The 17,775-nt window shown below is 41.0% G+C and overlaps 1 protein-coding gene across 1 annotated transcript in view; it reads left to right on the top strand.

The window, feature by feature from the left end:
• The window catches only part of SARS1 (seryl-tRNA synthetase 1), a 102,257-nt gene that overhangs the window by 34,225 nt on the left and 50,257 nt on the right, over positions 1-17,775 (top strand). The window contains exons 3-6 of the mRNA XM_078644215.1: positions 3,131-3,211; positions 5,103-5,261; positions 13,460-13,603; positions 14,055-14,210. Of these exons, the coding sequence (XP_078500341.1) occupies positions 3,131-3,211; positions 5,103-5,261; positions 13,460-13,603; positions 14,055-14,210 (540 nt within the window). The remainder of the gene's footprint in view (positions 1-3,130; positions 3,212-5,102; positions 5,262-13,459; positions 13,604-14,054; positions 14,211-17,775) is intronic.

Raw genomic sequence — 17,775 nt, 5'->3', positions numbered from 1 at the left:
CAGCATCACTAGTTCAAATATGTTTTGCCAATGTTACAAAAAATATTCAAAATGTCAAACTAAATCTTAAAAATGCACTTCTGTTCTTGGATTTTCGCCACAATAAAATAAACAAAAAAATCTTCACTAAATATATTTAATAAAGTTTAAGCTAATAGCAATATAAAATAACATGCCTTTTTTTTACGTATTAATTATTAAAAAAATGTAAAAGCCATTGATTTTTTTTTATATCAATACATAAGTCACGTACATACTAAACATGTTGCTTTACAAATGCTAGAGGTGTCACATTTACAAAAATTATAACTATTGCCTTTGTAAAGAAGAAAGCTATTAATTTAGCTATTTACAAAAAAAAATACATAAAAAAAAATATAACACCTATAGCTCTAACTTTCCTACTGCGAGACCTATTGCATTTCCAATGCTTGTTAATTTATAAGTGGCGCCACTGGCTATTATTATTGGATAGTGTGTTTTTTTGGCTACCTCGTATGCTGACGACACACAGGTGGTGGTGTTGGTCTCAAATAATGTGGAAGAGACAGCTGACTGTTTCAATCACTGCATAACGCAGGTGAATGAATGGATGCAGGCTAACTGCTTAAAGCTGAACTGTGAAAAAACAGAAGTTATGCTGTTAAGTCCCAACCCTCCCTTCTGGTCGCCAACTTGGTGCCCTGATAGTCTGGGCAACTGTCCAACTCCAGTCTCTAAGGCTAGGAACCTGGTGTTTGTCTTTGACGATAAGCTTACATTTAATGCTCAGATTAATAAGCTAACTTCTACCTTTTGGGTCATCATAAAAATGATTAGGAAAATTTGCCCTTTCATCCCTCGCGAGGCGCTGAAGACATTGGTCACAGCTCTAGCCCTGTCCAGACTGGACTATGGCAATGCCCTTTATGTTGGGATGCAATCGCAACTGCTGCTGGCTTCAGAGATTGCAGAATGCAGCGTCAAGATTGATACTTGACACCCCCAGGTATGAGCTGGTCGCCCACAGATTGGAAGCTCTGCATTGGCTCCCAGTGGCCAAAAGGATTATTTTTAAATCTCAATGTTTGGCCTTTAAAACATTAAAAGGCATTGGTCCGCAGTTTTTAAAGACTCATTTGAAATGGTATACACCAGGCAGGAGCCTAAGATCGGCTCACGCTAAACTGCTACAAAAACATAAGTTCAAGCAGTTCCAATGGGGAGGAAGAAGTTTCCTAGGTGGAACAATTAAAATCTGGAACCTCCTCCCAATCTCTATCAAGAGCAGTACGTCGCTTATGTCGTTTAGAAGAGCATTGAAGACCTGGCTCTTCACAAATAGACATGGTGCATAATCTGCATTAAAACGATCCTGTCCTACTGTCCCTATCGCCAAGATGCCCCTGGGCATTCGTGCGCTGTATAAATTATAAAATCAAATCATAAATTATAAAATCAAACTCAATGGTACTCATTTTATTGACCACAGAAGGATGAAAGGCTGAGTGGACCGTCTGGATTAAAACATATGACCATAAGGTCGAACACAGGCCCCTACAGTGGATACATTAGTCCACTAAGGACCAGACCCTGCTTTTTAGAAGAATGTGTCAAACAGATATAACTTGAAAAGAGACACTTTTATATTGCAAATATGCGAAAAAGACGTTAGGCATACAAAAATACACCATTGTGTTACATTGCACTTGTTGTGTTAACAGTACAATCCAAAGCCAGTACACTGAACTATACAGGGCACACCCTAGACAAAAAGGCCCAGGAATGTTCCATATTTTTTTACCAGTTCATATCTCTGTATGAAATGTTCATCCTTAGCCTCCATATTGTCAGCTAAACATATAGGGTTTGAACATGGATTTCTGCTTCCACACAGAAAGCATCATATACATACTCTGTGTTCACTCTGCTACATTTATATAGAGCAAATATACCTACTTCGTTGATATCTAGTATGGATGGGATGAACAACCCTCAGGCCTCGAGAAATCTACTCGCCCACTTGCTTTAGCGAGTCAGATTTGATCAGGGCTATTTTAGGTCCTAAAGGCATGTTCTGGTGAGCTGATAAAGAACTGGTGTTCTGTTCGCTCAGAACGTGAATTAGCAAATAATGCCTTTAAATCTTGTTTTTAACTTGTCAATTTTGCTCTGCTTTCAGAGACAGAGGTTAAATATTAAGTTTGTCTTACAGTTTGCAGTCAGAGAAAGAAAAGTAAACAACCTCCAGGATAAAATAAGCAGTAAAGTTATAGGATTTTATAAAGTGAAATTTCTGACAATCGTGCTGTACAAAGAGTGTGAAATTAATGGCTGTAGGATGTCAGTTTTTTTTCTAACACATTTAAATAGTTTGTAAATGAACTGTACAACGTTTAAAAATGTATTCTAATAGTTATCAAAGCACTCTTGTAATTCTGTGTGATGAAAACAAGTTTAATACGATGAAAAATCCTCACCTACATTCAATAGATACACATTTGGAGGCCAGACATTCCTCATCAGGGTGGCAACATTAGGAACTCTTTACAATTTGACATGAAACTAGTCGTGGGCTTAAAAAATGAAAGATGCCTCTAAACTTGGTACAGTTACGAATGTTTTGACTGGGGCAACTGAAAATTCAGGCAGGGCTGTGACATTGTGCAGCAGCGTTTGAGGGCCCTTCTCATATGAACTTGGCTTGTTTCAATAAGGACAAATCAAATAAGTTTATTGAACTCAGGCTCTAAAGAGCTTGAACCACTCCACCAATGAAATGTCTTTCCATGATATGCCTTTATCATGTACTTACTTTGTGAATTGGATGACCCAAACCCAGAATTTGTGGCATGTATCATAATTGGGACTTTTCTCAACACTAACATCATTGTATAGTCCGGATGAACCAATGCGATAAATATTTACAGTGCTACACAATAGGACCATGGAAGTGAGCACTGTCAAAACGCATAGTATTGTATGGACTATTTTTATTGGAGGGGTAATGTGTTTTTTTGTGTTCGTTTTTCTTTTTGCCAGACGTTTGTCAAAATTCTTTAACATCAGCTGGACCGGTTACCGTATTTTCTAGGTAGCTTTCACCCCCTCATCTTTTGGTATAATAGTTATTTTGAATGTTCTGTTTCAGAAAAAAGAACCCGTAGGGGACAACGAGACCATCCCAGAAAATGCACAAAACCTTGATGACCTCACAGCAGAGATCCTTGCAGTAAGTCTCACTGGCATGCACTGTGAATATTCACTATTTGTTTATCTTTACTTGCTGTTTTTTGTCTCTTCTTTTGCATTTTTTCTATCATTTGCACCTTAAAGTTGCAATTCACTTTCAGGCGTATCCTGAAAGAATTGATGAATTTGCTGTTAAAGTTAGATTTTCTGAATGCACCATCAGAATTTGACTTTTATTTGGACACCTATGATTCTTGGAAATGTTAATTTTTTAAGAGCTATTTGGTTTTTCTTACCCCAGTCTTTGAACTGACCAGTCGTAACACTTTGAATGTATTGGAAGAAGACTGTGGCAAAATAAGGAACATTCAATAGGAAAGGCAGGGAAATGCATGCACCATGTTGGATATCGAACATCCACCCATCATATAATTTATGCACAAAGGATTAAAGATTCCTCTAAAATTCGCATTTTTTGTATGCACTTCTTAAAATCTTTTTTCAAAGTTTTAACTTTGCTCACATTTGTTTTTCTGTAGAAGCACAATTGGATATAAAACTTTGAAGCAAAAAGTTGGGTCCCACTATGGGTATCTAAAACAACCTTTTTGTGTTCGGAGAGAGCACCTCACCTGCTTTTTCATGTATTCATTATGTGAAACCTAGTAAAATTCAGCATTGGCACATTTTCAATGTTCTTCTTTCCAGTCTTTGCTGATTTTCAATTTATCTTCAGTAAATGAAACATAGAAGAGATGAAACCAAGATTCTAGCTTGCAAGTTTATTTATAACTGCACTAGGGTTATTTGTTTTAGTATAGTTGCTAGATGAATTTATATTATGGCCCACTTTTGTTGCTTGTAGCCAAGGAACAATTCAAATTTAGGAAAGATGTGTAGGCTTTTTAGTTAGTGAATGTGTTGATCCGAAACATTAGATTGTGTTCTCTGTGAATGTAGTACTAGCTAGTTCCAAAGAATATATGCTCTCTCATTTCCTCCCTGGCTGGGTACTTCCTAAATAATTAATTAGTAAGACGTAGGGTTGGATATGTCAATTTCTTTTCCTTTTCTCATGCAACCCCTCACAGGTTTATGCATCTAGCTTTCCTGAGGCAGAACGTCAGTTTAACTTTCTTCTTGCAGTTTCTTTTCCTCACTCCCGTCCCTTTTAGGCTATGTATTGTAAGAAGCCATACTTCTGCCTGAGTCCCACTTGCCTGTTAGAGATGAAGATCAGTTCAACTCTCTCACTAATAATGAAGAATTGCCTTCATAACATTTCTGGATAGGAACCCTTCATCTCTGTTTCCACCCTGGTTTTTTTTGGGGCAGGACGTATGCTGAACCCTCCCTTTTTATGCCCCCTTTTATAAGTATATTTATTCTCACCAACTTGTAAATTATGCCCCTGTTCGTCTTCCTGCTGAGAAGCAATACATTTGATTAGGAACCAGGAAAGAAGACCTTCTTTTTTGTGACTTCTTAGGTTGTTTGCACAAGCTTTCTCCAACAGTCTCTGTGGCTGAGTGTGTGGTGCCTGCTGGTGGTATGCATAATACCCTATTTGCAATCGAAATTGGGTTTCTCCCCAGCTAACACCCACCCAAACAAGTAAAACGAAATTGACCTCCAAAGCCCTCTTGGAAAGCATTGGAATTTATTGTGCATGTGACAGGTTAAGGTTTTAGATAACCTGGCTTTTTATCTAGTGGCTAGCAGAGAATTTGACAAGTATAGAAGGAGTTGGATATTATTAGCAAATCTTTGTTGTATGCCTTTATTGATAGCGTGCCTGAATGGAGACTTAATTTTAGTCTGTGATCTAGGCCTCTTGTGCATGTGTTCTGTGTAAGTCCTGTGATTAGCAAGGTTGTTGTCCTCCTTTAAACTAATTCTGGTGTCAAAGTAATTTGTTTGATTTGTTCCAGGGTCTTACAGTAACACAAATTAAAAGGCTGCGTGTTCTCATAGACGAGGCCATTGAGAAGGGTAATACTGAAAGGGTGAAGTTGGAAGCTGAGCGGTTTGAAAATCTGCGCGAGATTGGAAACCTTCTCCATCCCTCTGTGCCTATTAGCAATGATGAGGTGAGTAGCTGAATTGAATTGAATTGCATATTCTTAGGTGAGAGAAATGTCATTCCTTCTCGCCCCCTTACACCTTCTTCCCACTTTTTAATATATTGCCAGCTCCAGTGAGTATTAGTTAGGTTTAACCTTTTGTTCCCGGAAGAATTGAAATGGTTTTCGACTCCCATGCTATGCTCTTACCTGTCTTTGAACGTTCCATACAGATTCCTGCTGGTTCCTATTTGAGGAGACCAAGAGTACGATAGATTTCTTTCTGTGCTTTATCCGTAGGACAGAAGCAGTCAGAAGGCCCATAGGAGGTCTGTAGGCTTAACGTATACAGAACAGATAGAAGCACAACAGAGTGAGGGATGGAACAGGCAGTGAGAGGGAGACCACAGTGCAAGGAATAGCACAAATACCTTGGCGTTGCAGGAGGTATACTTTGTAAAAAAAAATCAGTTAGCATAATTTTCTACTCCTATTCTTCGCTCAAATGTATTACAACTTTTGTAACCACATTTGATCGTAAATGTTGAGCCTGGTAGTAACAAGTACAAACTATTGATAAAAAATACAGAGACTACACATCATTTCTGATTTCTCAGCACACTAATTCTGTGGTATAGTTATATACATTTAATACATACCAACCAAGACCCACATAAGTAAATCCGGGTTATACATGATTAACTCCCCTAAGAAATTTTCTTTAAAGAATCCACCAGTTTAAGATATCCATGGAAGTGTAGTTATTTTGCTACGGTTATGTTAAACAAGGATAGGCAGAAATATGAATTCTTATTAAATATAAGAAATAAGGGAGATGTAAAATTAACGGGTCCAGGATGTTGGACATAATTAGAGAGGGGGAATGACCAATTATTTTGGAAAGTAGTGGGCAGAGAGATGGACCAAAATACTGTTTAAATGTCCAGAAGAAGGTATCACAAAATCATCATTAGAACGTGCACATTGGATCCCTGTTTCACCCCCAGTATTTTTAGCCAGCGGTCTAAAAAAAGCCACCTTCAGAGCACCTCCTATTTGATGTGAAATCTAATGTCATTCCTTCAAAAAATTTGGGGATGAATTTTACAGAATAAGAATTTGATATCACTGAGACATATACACACAACATAGCACTAACTCATACAATGCTTATAGGTTTGCAGCTCAGCCACGGCCGGTGAAGTGCCCAGTAGGTGTAAGATCAATCTAGATAAGACCAAGGTACTATGTTTTGCATGTCACACAATCAAGTACCAGCAGAGACTGGGTGAAGGTAGATTGGAATTAGTTTCTGTCAATATTTGAGCCTGATATTTGAATGGAAACATAATACTGTCTCTGCAGAACAGTGCCTACTTGTCTGATTTTTTTTTCCCCCTCAATCAGAAGCAAACACGTTTGTTTTGTGAGAAATTACATTTGCGATCAGTGTTTACCAAGAAAGATATTTTTCATATCCCTAAACTTTAGTCTATTGATGTTGCTGAAATGAAAGGAAACTCCTTTCATAACCAAAGATTTCCCGGAATTATTCTGTTCAGGACTTAAAACTTGCACTCAGGACATTGCACTGACTCTCAAGCAAGGGGTTAGTTTCAAAACTCTCCCAGTTTTCAACTGCGCAGTCTGCGTGATTGGCCATTATTTCACAGAAAAATCATTATTTCACTGAAAAATCATCTACAGGTGTTTGCTGCTCTAAATATTCCTTTAAATACATTTCCACCTCTTTGTTATTAAGCCCATTTCCAAAATGGCAACAGACTCCTCAACATCGCATTGTGCATGCCCTTTAATAGCCTAAAACAAAATGGCATGTCCTCTTTCTTAGCATATCCTTAAATATGACTACCCGATCTGTAAACCCTAAAACCATTCTCTTCCAATCAACTCTCATAGCTGAACTTGGCATGCCGTTTCAGTGTAGCTGGGAGCCACAAATTTGATTTAGCACACAATATAAGTCCCTCATATCAGAAGCAAGGCTTCTGCAAAGCTGAAAATCTCCATGTACAGAGCCTATCACATCTGTCCTTTCCAGCTACCTGCAGTTATAAAATGGAACCCTGTGCCTTTATGCATTTGAAATCTTCTGCTACTCTAGCCCTTCTGCAGAAATGTCAAAAAAGTTGCTCTTTCGCCAACACTTCAGTGACTGATAAAACATTTACATTCCCAGTTTTTGTGCATTCTGCAATCAGCCCATTCGAAACACACTCTGCTCCCAGTTTTCTTGTTTAGTCTTGTTCTGTTTTGTAAAGACAAGATTTTGGGCCAGATGTACGACCATTGGATTTAGCTTCTCGCAATTTGCGCGGCAATAAATCCAATGCACAACAGCGCCTCAGACACTGTTTGCAATTCCCAATGGGGTTGCAAAATGCGAGGCTCATGATTATTAATAAGCCTCACGCAATTTGTGAGCCTATTGGGAATGGCAGGCCCTCCCAGGCATGGTGCACTGCTGGGCTCAGCAGACCACCATGTCTGGGACTGCTTTTAAATACAGCAGTTTTTTTTAATGCAGCCCGTTTTCCTTAAAGGAAAACGGGATGTATTTAAAAAATAAATGAAACATTTTAGTTTCATTTTTTAATGGCAGATAGTAGTCCCTAGGACCACTGCCAGCCCTTAATAAATATTTTCAGAGCCTGTCACAAAGGGGAAGGGGTCCCCTTGGGACCCCTTCCCATTTGCAACTCCATTACCACCCTCTTGAAGAGGGTGGAAATTTGCGAGTGTTTTGCTACCCAATTGTGGTTGCAAAACATTCGTACATGGGTTAGAGAGTCGCTATTAGGAAGGGAATGCCCCTTTCAAATAGCAAGTCTCAAATAATTTTTATGCGAATCGCAATTCATTTGCGACTCGCAAAACTGTGTCCAGTTTTAGCATGCGCAAACAGGTCGCTAACCCGTTTGCATGCTAAAATTGGGCATACATCTGGCCCTTTGAGGATATGCAGTCTGTTCATGAATACCTGTAGTAGCTCCCGGACGGAAACTGCGGCTGCGGTCGTTGTTCGATCGCGACCGGCCCCAGTCAGTTCCCACCCGAGTGAGGGGGGGATCGGACCTGGCCCGGGTGGACACCGGAGTGAAGGCGGGCGCTCTTGGAACCAGTGAGCGCAGCAGACCTCTGGACCAAGCTGCACTTGTGTGTGAGGCAGTGGGGGCCAGCTCAGCTCATCAAGAAGGTGCGTGGTGCCGGCGTTACACCCTCAGTGCCGCCTGACTTTAAGATGTTATAAACAGGGAGTTAGGTCCTGGGACGTACGGGCAGCTGGACCATATGTCAATTTTAGAAAAAATGTAGTGCTGGCCGTACATATACTTTACAACGTCTCCTTAATTGGAGTAACAAATCACCTATTGATTGAGGATTTGTATGGTATTGTTTATTTATACCTTTTGAATTATTTATTTCAGGCAGGAAGATAATTTTACGAAAAAGACATACCAAATATACACAATTATTCAAAAAAATCAACTATACAAAATTACGACACTACTACATAAAACATGAAACAGAACATTTCATATGTACATTTCATATGTACATTTGCACAATATTCAAGTTTGGTCAATATCATATATACATTACCACAGTATCCACATTTTTGATACAGTTCCAATCAAGGAATGGTGAAAACAATTAAGAAAAAATCAAGTGGAGAGCAGATGAATCAATAACATGCACAATATTAATCAATGAGAGAAAAGAATAAACTGAATCAATGTTTCAGTCATTCAAGAGTGCTTGTCTCCATTTGGCCGACGCGTTTCGAACTCGAGATATGAATTAACGTGTTCTCATCAGGGCTGTATGATTTTCCTGTGTGGTTTTGTGCAAAAGAGTAAAGAGAAAAGAAATATATACATGAGTTCCTAATTTAAAATAGCCTCTGTAAGCTGCTCCAATGTGAGCTTTAATTGCAAGGGGGTTACCTTACAAGGGTCGTCGCACTTTTTATTGGGTTTCAGTTGAAGGAGTTCAGTTACTTTTTGTGGTCCCTGCCGCAGATTCTGAAAGAGGGACACCAGATCAATAACTTGTTCCTGGATAAGGTCAGTTTATAATGCCAAAAACGTGCACTATTTTCTCGACATTTGTGACATGTGTTACCTTAAGGTGATTGCGTTGGGCATCCCAGATAATTACAAAGCGGACTTGTGACGTGCCCACCGGTGCCAGTTGCGAGCCTAAAGAGTTAAAATAAGGTGGAATGTGAATCACACTCGTTGTGTGCTAGACCACATATGTAAATTTTGAATGAACAACGCTTGTACCTGTACTTGGGTTCGCGTGTTTTCAATGCACCAGGTGGTTTTAAGGATGGTTTTTAGAGTGAGAAAATTCCGGGCAGATCAGCGCGGTTCAGTGCAGTGCAGGACCTGCAAGGGGGAGAGGATGTTTGTACCATCATGCAACATGAGCGCTAGCTTTTTGACTCTCATTAGCGTGTTACAAGGCATCTATTATTCTCAACTGACAGTCGCTTGTACCTGGGCTTCAGGTCGCGTTTTTCACTGCTTGTGGCGGGTTCAGGGCGACAAAGCTCAAGACCAAATCAGAGCGTGTTCGGTTCTGCAGGAAAAACGAGCGCTCAGTTACTTCAGTAACTGAGCGCTCGTTTTTCCTGCAGAACCGAACACGCTCTGATTTGGTCTTGAGCTTTGTCGCCCTGAACCCGCCACAAGCAGTGAAATTAGGAACTCATGTATATATTTCTTTTCTCTTTACTCTTTTGCACAAAACCACACAGGAAAATCATACAGCCCTGATGAGAACACGTTAATTCATATCTCGAGTTCGAAACGCGTCGGCCAAATGGAGACAAGCACTCTTGAATGACTGAAACATTGATTCAGTTTATTCTTTTCTCTCATTGATTAATATTGTGCATGTTATTGATTCATCTGCTCTCCACTTGATTTTTTCTTAATTGTTTTCACCATTCCTTGATTGGAACTGTATCAAAAATGTGGATACTGTGGTAATGTATATATGATATTGACCAAACTTGAATATTGTGCAAATGTACATATGAAATGTACATATGAAATGTTCTGTTTCATGTTTTATGTAGTAGTGTCGTAATTTTGTATAGTTGATTTTTTTGAATAATTGTGTATATTTGGTATGTCTTTTTCGTAAAATTATCTTCCTGCCTGAAAATAAATAATTCAAAAGGTATAAATAAACAATACCATACAAATCCTCAATCAATAGGTGATTTGTTACTCCAATTAAGGAGACGTTGTAAAGTATATGTACGGCCAGCACTACATTTTTTCTAAAATTGACTTTAAGATGGCGGGAGCAACACCCCAGCGAATAGATCTCTTACGGAGTAGCACGAGAGGTGCCAGTTGATGGGGAGGTTTTAAACCGGAGTCCCCGAGGTCCGTAATGAAGCAACGTGGGAGTCGGATGTGAGGAGAATCCAGAGCTGCAGTGTGTGTCTGACCCTAAGATGGCCGCCACTGGGGACATTTGCCCGGGGAAAGCTACCACCTTCTCACGCTAAAGAAGCCCGAAAGTGCACAACGAGGTCTCCAGCCAGAAAGCACTACAAAACATAGACATCGCCCAGGACACTACAAGGGGCTCCTTATTATCAGCGCTCTATACTGGGGACATTGTGGGACCTGCTTATTCAAAGTACAGGTCAGGCCTGGGCTTGCCTGACTCTAAAATGGCGCCCAGATCAAATCTACAACTGTCGCTATTGGGGGCTATAGAGGACTAAAGTCTGATGAGGATCAGGTCTCTAGGCCCACTACTCTTCATCTTCACCCCGCTAGGAGGTTTGAAGGCAAGAAAGATTGGTTGTCCTACAATCTGCCGACCTTGGAATCTGTCCCTTTCACATCTCCTCTCACCACTTTTGCTCTGGGGGCCAACTGGAGAACCTAGCGGATGGCGCTTCCCAGTAACACCAGGACCGGTGACTGTCGATGGAACTTTGACAATGCCCCCTGGGCGGATACAATAACTGTTTGTACTTACCTTGGAGCCCGAGCAACCTTGGCTGATGCCCTCGTGGAGCTGTCCTATGCAGCTATAGAGGAGTTTTGGCTCTGGTTCACCCCCTCGGCCGACACCTATGCAGCTGGGCATCTGACATTGTTTTCCTCGTTGCCCCGTTGTGTTTCCTTCCCTCACCCGCATCTCATGTTTTTGTTTTTTCCTATGTCCTTACTTGAAAGCTGTAATTGATGTAACTATGTAACTTGTAACGCTCTGATCCTCATGTAAAGCGCTCTGATACCTCCAGGTCTAGCCAGCGCTATACAAAACTTTGCAAATAAAAGCTCTTTTGGTTTGCAGTGTTGCATTAAAAAACAAATGCAATAAACTAGCTGTTCATGACCTCCTTTCATTAGGGCACACTGGAAAACTGCAAGGGTGTTCAGCAAAATGAGAATTAGGAATGTTCTGGAGAGTAGAATGGTGGAACAGTCACTTTTCAGACAGTTGGTTCTGCGGCACCACATTGTTTTGTGATACATGTTCTTTGTAGAATAATTCCCTTGTGTCAAGGAATTGTCAAGGGATACTTTTTAATTTTAGAAACGTCTTCAAGTCTTTCATGGTCATTTTGACCAAACAGGCCACTCCGGATGAGCTAGTTTGCGGAGAGGGTACTCTTTCACAACGGTGACTTAGTACCCTCTCTGCCAAACTTAAGGTCCGCCTGCCTGATTTACAGTTGCACCGACTTTAAGTATATTAACAATGGAACCTACTCAAGCTCTGTCGCTGAAATACTCCTCCAATGGCCCAACAGAGTATAGGCTGTTGGGAGATCTCGTATAACTCCATCTGCCCGATTTAGAGTGGTCAATGTCCTATAGTTTGGGGGAAGGGAGGGGGGTTGCTTTTCATCACGGCCAAGTTTTAGGAACAGTAAGAAACAAAAGTAATCCCCCAAACCATGATAGACAGCTCCCATAGTGTGGTGCCCATTAGTTTTGCTTTTTCCCAAAATAAACTCCTACTTTAGGAGTTTTGTTTTTGGACAAGGTAAAACACAGTAAAAGATTGAAGGGTGGCCTTCACGTTTGATGGAAGCATCTGCAAAAACTTTTATAACATTAACAGTAACTGTCGAGATAACAGTTCCTGTCAATGTTTAGAGTTGGCCACATGGCTGGCGGGCAACTCTAAATTTGGCTGATGGAGGACCCCCGGTATATCAGGAGTAAAGTACTTCACCATGCTGACTGACTTAACCTCTGCCTGCTGTGCTCTACATGGGTTAGCTTTTCAAATGTGGTTAATTTTTTTGATTATCTGCCATGATCTATTGGTCTTTAGTATGATCCCTGTCTTAAACTGTAACATTATGCCCCCAGTGGCAGCTAATTCGCTAAGGCAGACTAGCGTCGCCCAACTGCTATTTCAGCAGTGCATAAAATAAAATGATAATAACAGGACATTATTATAATTGTATTTTTCAATGTGGCACTCTGAGTCGGGCGGAGCTTGGCTATGTGACACCAGAGCAGAGTGAGGAGTGGTTTGATCTCCTCTAAGTGATTGGTTGGGAGAGTCCGGAAGCCTGGGTGCTTCTGGTGCTGGCAGCAGATCTGAAAAGGATGGAGGAGTGTTGCTGCGCATTGGAGAAGATAAGTAAAATGTTGTTTTTTTTTTATTTTTTTTATTTTTTTAAATCATCCATTCCCCTGCCCCACCGCACCTGTTCCGAGGCAGCCACCAGTGTATTCCTCAGAACATTTAACTGATGCCAAAGGCATTCCACTCTGTCCATACATTGCTCATGCTTTAGCGTGATCTTCCACATTTGTTACCACCATCCTTGTGTTCTAAACAAATGTTTTCTTTTCTCTTTGTACAGTATGACCAGGAAGAGAAATGTGTTTTATTGTTCAGAAACTTTGTGCAAATGCATTAGTTTGCAGAGATGCTCACTTGATTGAGTGTTTTTACTTGGAAGTGTATTAGAATATGCTCATAGTACTTAAAATTATCTGATAATAAATGACCGCATTGCCCGATTGTCAAAGCTGTTGTATGTTTGCGTAAGACGTTCTAATGGTGTATAACAGAAATTAATATAGTGATAGAAATTCATCTAACATTAATTTTATGGTTTCCAGGAGGTGTGCACATAGGGCAGGAATCTTTATTCAATAGTTCTGTCTTTTTTATTAGTTTATTTTGTCTTATGCATATAGGATAATGATAACAAGGTGGAGAGGACCTGGGGTGATTGCACCGTGCGTAAGAAGTACTCTCATGTTGACCTTGTTGTAATGGTTGATGGTTACGAAGGAGAAAAGGGAGCCATTGTGGCCGGGAGCCGGGGCTACTTCCTGAAGGTGAGTGGGTTTCCTGAGATCCAAAACAAATGCTGTACCTTCCTTCTCCCTTTTACCTAGCCTATGATCTTTTAATTAATTCAGCTGTGTGAAGCTAACAGCAGCATCTATTAACTGACTTGTGGTTGTGTCCTCACTTGGAAACCACACAGGTACTTGTTTTGAGTCACAAAGACATCCCACAGTTGTTTGATGCTGTTGCTTCGCTATTGACTATTACCAAGTCTTATGTATTTACCAGCATATACTACTGTGAAATAATGTATTGACATTTACTTAATTCATGTCTTATTAAGTGGGCTTCCCAATTCCTAAATGTGAGTTAACTGTTATGAACATCTCATCATAGGATTTTTTCTCCCTACCCTCCAGCTACGATGTAGAACTGTTTATGATTGAGAGAATGCAGTTTATTCTAGCAGACCATTTTCATTTTGTTCTTGTCTTGCAGGGTGTCCTGGTTTTCTTGGAGCAGGCCTTAATAAATTATGCTCTGCAGACTCTTGGCAGCAAAGGTTACACTCCAATCTACACTCCTTTCTTCATGAGAAAGGAGGTGATGCAGGAGGTCGCACAGCTCAGCCAGTTCGATGATGAACTGTATAAGGTACGAAAATGGAAACCAGCACCTTCTAGCAGAAGGCAGAGGTGTTGGTAAAAACTAACAAGGTCAATGGTTTAATCAGACCCGCCAGCTTCCAAGTCATTCTTTCGTTTGCCAGTGGCAGATTTTTTACTCTCCACTGGCGTCCAGTCTATTTCAAATGTAAGGCAGAATCTGTGAATCGCCTTCAATTGCTGCAGATCAAATCCGATCACTGAACTATTTTCCGTATGTCTGTTGTTTTTACACTGCCTTGGAGGTCCTATAGGGAGTAAGATCTTAGTAACCTGCTGAAAGAAAGTGCATTGGTTGATCTGTTTGTGAGTTTTTGTTTTCATTTTATTTACTACTATGTTACTCTTGTAGTCAAATCATTCCATTAACATACTTTTAAGGGCATGAATGCCTGCTTCCTCCAGTAACCAAATCTCTGTTGGAGTTAATTCATGTTGACATACTATGTATTTAAGTGCTCTTTGAAAGATTACTGCTTTAATGGCAATCACATTTTCCTTTTAGCATTGTCCCATTTACTTTTGTTCAGGTAGGCCAGTGTATCATGAAAACACGCTCCTTCATTCTCAGATTGTATAACTCTCGTTTATAAAAACATCTCTTTCTTAGTATGTTTTCCTAGTCGTTCTATTTTTCAACCTCAAGAAATAGTTTTGATGTAAATACGCCTCTGAAGTTTTGTATCCATCGTATCGAGGACTATGCCTGTTTCCTATGCTTTAGACAGCTATGCGAGCAGAGTGGGAGGGATTGTACCAGTGAGACAAGCTACTAAATTTCCTAGAGATGGCGAGATCTCTGTTCTTGAGGGTGCACACACTCGTAACACAAAAGATAATGGAGTATGTGGGCTGAGAGTATAATTCGAAGCTTAAATAAAAAAAGCCTTGAACAAGACTGGTATACACGTCTCAAGGGCGGCGCACATTTGGATTGTATTTTTCATCTGCTCTCAAGTGTTTCTCACTGAAAATTTCATTTTTCCCATTTGAGTACTTTTTAGGTCTCGCCTAGCGTTGAAGCACGCATGCGCTCCTCGCTCTGCGAGGCATCTTGTAATCGATAACATTTCTGTAGTGGGTTTGAAGCCACGCCCATCTTTTTGATTGGCTGGCGTCAACGTTTATGCAAGACGCTGGCCTCTGATTGAAAACGAGGCTTCTTTGTTACCGCCCTGTCTCCTTTTGACCCCGCCCACCCGGACTGGATCTATTACTCGTGGCGTGACACGGTGTCTCTTAATTAGCCGCTAAGCACTTTTTTCTTGTATTAGAATAATGGCAACGCCCTGCAGAGGATCCCTCCGTTGTGCGCTCTTATGTAATGTCGGCTGTGTTACATTGTGTTGTGCGCTTTTACGTAATATCAGCCAGGGAATACTTATTTACTTTTTAACAAGCAAGACTTGTGATCTTTCACGTAATGTCTGCCGCGTTGCTTTGTTTACCCGCGGACTCGTGCTGCCAGGACCCCACTGCAGACTCCTTAAGGAGGGACCACAGCCATGGTACAGGAGCACGTACACCCAGGGTTAGTCTGTGCCGCTTCCAGAACAGGACTTCCAGGAGGAGTCCGGTTAGATGCATACAGGGTGCCAGCTGCTCAGTGTGGTTCATTTGCCTCAGCCAGGCTGTGCCCGTACACCGTGTAAAGTAAGCATGGCCTGTGTTTAGTCCCACCTAGATAGAGGTGCTCCCTCGGCCTCCTGTGTGCTTCATTGCTCGCCCAGCTCCTGAGAGGCTCCTCGGGTGGCCCGCTTGTTGTATTTTATGGTTTTTTAGAACTGTATCCTGCTACAAATTGCCACTAAAGACAAAGTGCTTGCTTCTTTTGCTTCTAATTGTCCCTACGTGTGGAGGCTTCCATGCATGCCGGGGAGTGGTCGCTCATTAGCCACAATAGCCGGCCTTGTCCCTCTCCAACCCCCTCATCTTCATTTGTCTTCAGGACAGAGCGCCCCCTGCATGGGATAGGACAGGCCAGTTAGCTGATTCAGTGCATTTCAATAACGCTGTGTTTGCAGCCGAGCGGGTGTGCTCCCTCGCTCATTGTGCCTACTTTCACCGCTGAAACCTCAGGGTGGAGCTCTGGTGAAGCTGTGTGTGCTCGGACGGGCCAGTCCAGCACTGCTTGCATGGTCCCCAGACTGTATTTCCATGACAAGCATTTGCAATGCAATAGATCTTGCATTTACACGAGTTTAAGCTACTGTCATTGTAAATGAAAATGCCTTTTATTTATGTTTTGAAAACAAAAATAAAAGGCATGGTTATTTGCAATGTCAATAGCTCAAACTCGCATAAATTCTAGACCTATTGCATTGCAAATGCTTGTTCTCATTTCAGTTAATTCCGCGCTTAGAAGAGAAAGACCCCATTCCCTCAACCTAAAAGTCCCCTGCCCCTCCCTTTTTAGTATATGTTTTTTAACCGCCTTTCTCTTTGCTTTCTCCAGTTCCCTATCAAATCCCCTTTTACAATTTCTTTGACTGTATCCTAACCTCATCCCAGGCAGCTTGCCATGTTGTGTTTATTTCCTCACTACTGCATCCCCCTCCCTTCCACTACCACTCCAATGTGACTTTCTACTTCTAAAATATTTCAGTAATTGAAGCACCTGTTTAATTTTTTGCTGCTAAAATCTTTTCTGTTGGCAGCTTGCCCCCCCACTTATCCAATACATATGGTACAAGTATGTTAAACGATTCGAAATATATCCTTCTCACAAGTGGGTAACACATTGGTGGGGTAATCCTAAATTACTGTAGATGTCGGCACACCGTGTTTTTTTGCCAGCTGAGCTGTATGCATATTTTGATGTGTTCCAGTAGGTGGAGCCATGTCACTATTAATAGTGGGTAGCAATTTTGAGTGGCTGAAAGTGCTGACCTGGTGGCGAAGCTCAGGGCAAAAAAAACTAGGAATAGTATGTGGGTTGTTAACATGTAGATTTCTCAGTGATAGGGCACAATATTATGTGTCCATTTCTCCATGCCTGTGTTTACAGCCATTATCCCCTTGCATGCTGGTGACGAACCCCAGCCGTCACGCTCCACGGTGCTCGTGTGCGGATGACGGATGGGGTTCGTCACGGCCCCGCCCTGTTCTTTTGTTTACCGCACAGCGGCGGAAACGGCCCAGCAGCGAAGGGGTTAAAGCATGTTAAACTTGTTTAGCATGTTGACTTTGCCAATGCGTGTTGTCATTATTTTCAGTGTGTCTAGATTTTACCGTTTCACAATCTGTTTAGCATGTAGAGGTTGGATTTAGTTCATTATTTTGAAAGTATTGAAAATGTGGTCTGATGGATACAATTTGTGAGGGCCAAAGATGTGTATATGGTATGAATATCGTGTCCGATTCTTGAAGTCTTAATGAAGGTAGGAAAGATGCAGTGTTGTAGGTTTCTGTTCTATTTTAAGGAGGAATCTGTGGCTGTCTAACTCTTTTTTTTTTTCTCAGTGGGATTCGAAATTTCCCAGCAAAAACTGATCACAGGTGTGTAACTGGGCTTTTGTTGCAGTTACCCCCGATTGCCATTGCAGGCTGCGTGA

Source organism: Lissotriton helveticus, chromosome 5_1 (assembly GCF_964261635.1).
Source record: "Lissotriton helveticus chromosome 5_1, aLisHel1.1, whole genome shotgun sequence".
Classification (NCBI taxonomy): domain Eukaryota; kingdom Metazoa; phylum Chordata; class Amphibia; order Caudata; family Salamandridae; genus Lissotriton; species Lissotriton helveticus.
The sequence above is the reverse complement of the archived record's forward strand: the minus strand, read 5'-3'. Positions and strand labels throughout refer to the sequence as shown.